The sequence below is a fragment of the Equus przewalskii genome, chromosome 8, assembly GCF_037783145.1.
Source record: "Equus przewalskii isolate Varuska chromosome 8, EquPr2, whole genome shotgun sequence".
Lineage (NCBI taxonomy): Eukaryota > Metazoa > Chordata > Mammalia > Perissodactyla > Equidae > Equus > Equus przewalskii.
The window spans coordinates 27,541,756-27,547,278 of NC_091838.1; the positions used below are offsets into that span (position 1 = coordinate 27,541,756).

Genomic DNA, 5,523 nt, shown 5'->3' on the forward strand with positions numbered 1-5,523 from the left:
TTATAAACTTTAAAATAGTGATGTTTTTCATTACATTTGTGTAATAGTATCTCGACCAGCTGTTTCCTTAGTTCCAGTCACATCAACAATTTTTCCCATACATGCTGGGACATATTTTGTCTCTTTCTATACTGAAATTTTTTTTCTATGGTCAAGGTGGTTAATTTGTTCACCATTTCCTCCAGTACTTGAAGGGGAAGGCAAGCCTAAGAACAGATGTACCAGATTTGTTATTGAAAAAAATCACAAATGTACTTCTCAAGCTGTCCGTCACTGAATTTCTGGTAGTCCTTTGAGCATTAGTCATGTTTGAAAGCTGCTCTAAGCTTTCTCTGAAGACATATTAACCTTCAGTACTAATACAGTGGTGGTGGATCACATCCCAGGTGGCTTGGGCAACTGCATTTTAGTCCACTTGTTGCTGGTAGCCATACCAATAATTAAAGCCCTAAGTTACGAAGACTCCGGTTACGGCTAGTAAAACAAGAAAGCAGACTTTTGGATTTTCTGCTGTAAATTTTACTAATATAGTATTTACAGCCAATGGATGACATTTTAAAATAACTGAACTGGAAAATATCCAAATTTCCATATTGAAATTAATTGTTAAATGGCAGCTCTAGTATATGTTCTTTGTGAGCCAAAGAAAGCCAGCTATTAGTCATGCTCAATTATCACCAAACAAGTCAATGCCATTATTTGATAAGAGTTTCAAGTATAATTTCCCTTCAAGGAACAGAAGAGAAAGGCTCAAGGAAGAGCCCTTAATTGGAGGGATCAGAGCTCCGACGTTCACCAGTTCTGTGTGTCTGAGCAAATAAATAATTCTTCTGCATTCAGCAGTCCACCTGTAAAACTACATGGGGTTTTTACTCTTCCTTCTCCCCTGTATCAAAACCCTTTTCATCTATTTCGTTCTAATTAAGCACTCTGTCATCTTTAAGTGTGTGTCCTCATTATGCTCTCTCTCCTGGCTGCGCAGGTCTGTTGACCACTCTGGGCTTTTCCACTGTAGTACGTCGGTCTCACATTTGATTATGAATAGACGCTCAGTATTAGGGAGATCTTGCAAGGTTTTACTCAGTGCTACTTTATCCGATCAGAGGGGAGATATGTTTTAGAAGTAGGCAGATAGTCTGGATCTCCAGGCTGGGCCTCCGGATGGACAAGGATCATCCCGGCAGCCTGGCACTGCCGCGCTCACTTTCCAGGACCTGGAGAACAAGTTCAGGTCCTTTCCAGAAACGCATTGTAGATGCTTCTGCCGATCCGGGAAGCCAGAAGATGAAAAACTACGAAAGGATATTTTAGGCTATGAAAACTAACTAGCTAATAATTTTTTAAAATGCCCAAGTTATCAGTCATTTTGCCTAATATCCACGTGAGTTAAACTCAGAAAAGTTACCCACTTGCTCGGAGAACGAGTGATTCGGCTTGTCTGGGCAGCAAAATTTGCACTGTAAAAACCACAGCAGTCCTTTTGGGTTTGCTGAGGCCAGGGGTTGGCGCACCAGGCAAAGGACTTTCTCAGGTTTTAGGCCAGCTCGCAGTCTCCCTGTCATCTCTACCAAGTGGCCAGAGGACCGCGGCGACTGCGCTGGCGGGGACCCCGCCTCGCGGTAGCTCTGACTCCGCCAAGCCGACAGGGGGCGGCCGCAGCCGCGCCTTTTCCGCCAGCTCTGCGGGGGCCGCTGCCCCTGCTGGCGCCGCTGCCCCTGCTGGCGCAGCCGCCTCTACCGGCCGCGGAGCAATTCCTCTTCCGGGGCAGCGCGGAGAAGCGTGCGGGACCCGGATGCAGACGCGAGCGCAGCTATATAAGCGCTGCGCAGGCCGCACGGCTTTCTCTTTGAGGAAGACGTGGTCGCTGCTGCAGCTGCGTCGTGGTCTGCCCGCTCCTGCTCCTGGCTCACCGCTGTTCGCTCTCGCAGAGGGACAAGTCGGTCAGGAAGCCGCGCCGCAGCCATGGTGAGGCGGGGGGCCGGCTGCTCCGTTCGAGGCGCGGTGGGACGCGGTCCTGGTCCCTCTCTCTTTTGGGGACGGATGCCGGGATGGGGGCGGGCGGTGAGAACGAGGCTCACTTACCACTTCGGGGGCTGCTGACGCGGGGCGGAACCTGGGGAGCTTCATGATGAAGCTCCTCTCCAGCATTGACAGGCTTTTGAGAAACTTGCCGTTTTTCTCCTGTGTGTGGTAACAGGCTTTTAAAGACACCGGAAAGACACCCGTGGAGCCGGAGGTGGCGATTCACCGGATTAGAATTACTCTAACCAGCCGCAACGTCAAATCTTTGGAGAAGGGTCTGTACAGTAGTTTCAGGGTGAGACCTTTGGGCGAAAATGGATGAATTTGACTTGTTACTGTACGAGAGTGAGTGACTTAGAAGTGAAGTGATAAGTTGCTTACGTTAGAAAGGTAAAGGAAGAAGGATGCGCTGAATGTTTACTGCTTTTTACGTCGTGGTTGGCGATGAGGAGAGAATTACTGTGTTGAATTACGGTGATAGTTTTATACGCTATTCTGAGCCAGCAGTAGTTCAATTTCTTCAGCCAACTTAGATTGTTTTGAATGAACTGAAAGGTGTTTTCGTTTCCCCGTAGTGTGTGCTGACTTGATCAGAGGCGCGAAGGAAAAGAATCTGAAAGTGAAAGGACCAGTTCGGATGCCCACCAAGGTGAAATAAATCATAGGGGCAGGAAGGTCTTCATGGTTATTGGATAAATCCGTTTTTGCTCTTTTCGTCTATGGGGTTTGGCTGCTAAGAGTTTTATATACTGATGGTAACAGTATAAATCCAAATGAAAATTGGTGGTAGAATTTGGTTCATATTGAGTAAGTACTCAGTTTTCGAGGACACCGTTGAAGTCTTTTTGCTGCTGTGCTCTTGGTGTGGAATGGTGCCTTACAGTCAGGGGCGAGGGTGCCAGCCTGGCTGAGTGAATGGACCTGCCATCGCGAATGATAGTCTGGAAACCTATTTATAGAAAGAGGAATGGGGCCCTGAGAAATTTTCAGATGGAATACTTCTGAGTAGTTTTTTAGGTGTCCTAAGGATAAGCGTAAAACCATAAATTCTTGGTTTCCTTTGTCTTTTGCTGCAGACTCTGAGAATCACAACAAGAAAAACTCCTTGCGGTGAAGGTTCCAAGACGTGGGACCGCTTTCAGATGAGGATCCACAAGCGACTCATTGACTTGCACAGTCCTTCTGAGATTGTTAAGCAGATTACTTCCATCAGTATTGAGCCAGGAGTCGAGGTTGAAGTCACCATTGCAGATGCTTAAATCAACCTTTTTAATAAATTGATACCAGTTGTTAAATTCTGTGGCCTTTTATTCATGGTACCGGCAGGTTTTAGGAATATGAGTTGTGCTATGAAATTTATTCCGCGTTTTAAGTAGAATAATCAGAAGTTGTTGGATATCCTTTGGTGGCCTAAACGTTTGATTATATTTCCTAGAGACCACTTGACATCTCTTGAAAACTGAATGATATGTGAGACCGTATACCACTGATGAATGTGTACAGTGATGGGTAACTGGCTGCGTGTTTGGAGCTTTTCCAAAGAGAACATACATCCCGGTCCTACCCTAGAAAGTCTAATTGATACGGGGTGCTACAGGGATGTACAAGGTTTCTGGGGTGGTTGCAGACCTAGGGCACTAGAGGGCAAATAACTCAGGGAAAACAGATCTTGGTTCCAGCCTTGGCTCTGTTATCATTCCTCCTTTTTGGAAGACCTTAGACTAAAGAGTAAACTCGGCAAGTTTTTAAATGTTTTGGAAACATTGGTCCTTAAGTTTTATGGACCCTGATGTCTTCTCTTTTAGATTTAAGGTTAAAAGTAAAAACTCGGTGTTTAGGTTAACATATAAATTATGTCTATAGCCATGTATTTTGTATATTCCTTGGAATTATATTTTACTTACATGTCAATCATGTAAGTAAGATGTAGTTTATATGTGAAGAGTTTATTAATTATATTAACTTTGACTGAGAAGCTAGTAATAGGACGCATTTATTTAGCCAAACCCCGATTGGCACAATAACACTGCTTAACTTCTAGCTCTGCTGTGTTTTTTTTGAATGCTGTTATTCCCATCGTGTGGATCCAGAAACTAGGCTTTGACGTTGACCTTGCCCAGTGTCCTAGAGCTTGGTAGTAGCATAGCTGAGATTTAAATGGGCTGGAGGGATGAGAATCCATCCTGTTGAAACTTTATCATCAGATGGATATCCTTTTAAATATGTCTTATTTTGTATTAGAATTTTCAGAAATATTCTTGACAAAAGTAAATGAGCGTTTTTGCAAACTAAAATTCCCTTCAGAAAATTCATGCTCTCATGTGTGCTACTTTTAATAGGATTACAGTCATGAGATTGATGCCTTCTGAGTTTGGGCCTAGGCCTTGGCTTCTCAGGACTGTCTGTCCACTGGCTTCACTCACCATCTGTGTCCAAAATGGCCTTCAACTTGGATTTCTGTGTACATCAGATTGTATACTAGACATCTGCACCTCACACAGCTCAAAGTTGACATGTCTAAAATGAAAACTGTCTTTTCTCCCAAAAACCCTTCTGTTCTGTGTTCTCTTAACTTTATGGCCCACCATGCCGCTACACGGTCATTCAAACATGGGAGTGGGAGTCCTCATCCCTTGGTCCCTTCCTCTACCATTCATTTCCAACATGCAAGTCCTGATTCTACCTTGTTGTGTCTTAGCAGATCTCTCCAGAAAACCACATTTTAAACATCAGGAATTTGAGTGGAACTGAATCAAAACTATGTAAAATTGCTCAACTCAAAAACACCAAGTATTAAATGCAAACGAACTACATATTTTTAATTTTAACTGATTAGCTTGGGAAACACTATCAAGAAGAGTTTTACGATATGAGTCAGGTTGCTGAGGCCACTGGTGATCCATTTTTCATAGAGAAGCTGGGAATCTCGGTTTAACTCCAGAAGCTGCAAAGGAATTAAAAGCCAGGTGGTAAGCTACGAATCTGTCCTCCGGCCCAATGTTAAGCGTTCTCCACACTAGGGAGTGCGAAGAGCTGTTTAGGTAGCAGTTAGGAACTTTTTAAAACAAGTATCTGGTAACGTGTGGCCCTCATACAGAAGTACAAGCTTGTTTTAATGATGTAAGGGTATTGCAACATAGAAGTCCTTGGAATACTGAATATCCTGAGAGCTGATTGCAAAAAGATCTTTAGTTTGTGAAAACACTAAGGGCACTAACAACTAAATAGATTTTTGTGAAAAATATGCCTCAGTAAATCAAGATAGGGGAAAGGAGATTTATGGCTTTCGTACAGTTCTGAATTTTAGCCGATGTGTGCCAAAGTAACTGATGCATCAGCAATTGTAATTTTTCACTCAGAAATAGTTGGAATTGTATTTTAGCTATAGGCAATATTTAAAGAGCCTGTAATACAACTAAAATACAGCACTTAAAATTTTGGGAACTGCTATTCAATTTAGATTTAAAAATATCTACTTGAAATTAAAACTCCTGCAGGGCC

At 43.4% G+C, this 5,523-nt stretch overlaps 1 protein-coding gene and 1 non-coding gene across 2 annotated transcripts; both read left to right on the forward strand.

The window, feature by feature from the left end:
- Positions 1–1,744: 1,744 nt before the first annotated feature.
- Positions 1,745–3,317, forward strand: RPS20 (ribosomal protein S20). Its single transcript, XM_008522553.2, has 4 exons — positions 1,745–1,965; positions 2,198–2,297; positions 2,598–2,671; positions 3,099–3,317. The coding sequence occupies exons 1-4, from the start codon at positions 1,963–1,965 to the stop codon at positions 3,279–3,281; spliced, it is 360 nt and encodes a 119-aa protein (XP_008520775.1). The 5' UTR covers positions 1,745–1,962; the 3' UTR covers positions 3,282–3,317.
- Positions 2,462–2,528, forward strand: LOC139085379 (small nucleolar RNA U54). Its single transcript, XR_011543651.1, has one exon. It is a non-coding gene; the product is annotated as a small nucleolar RNA U54 (small nucleolar RNA).
- Positions 3,318–5,523: the final 2,206 nt, after the last annotated feature.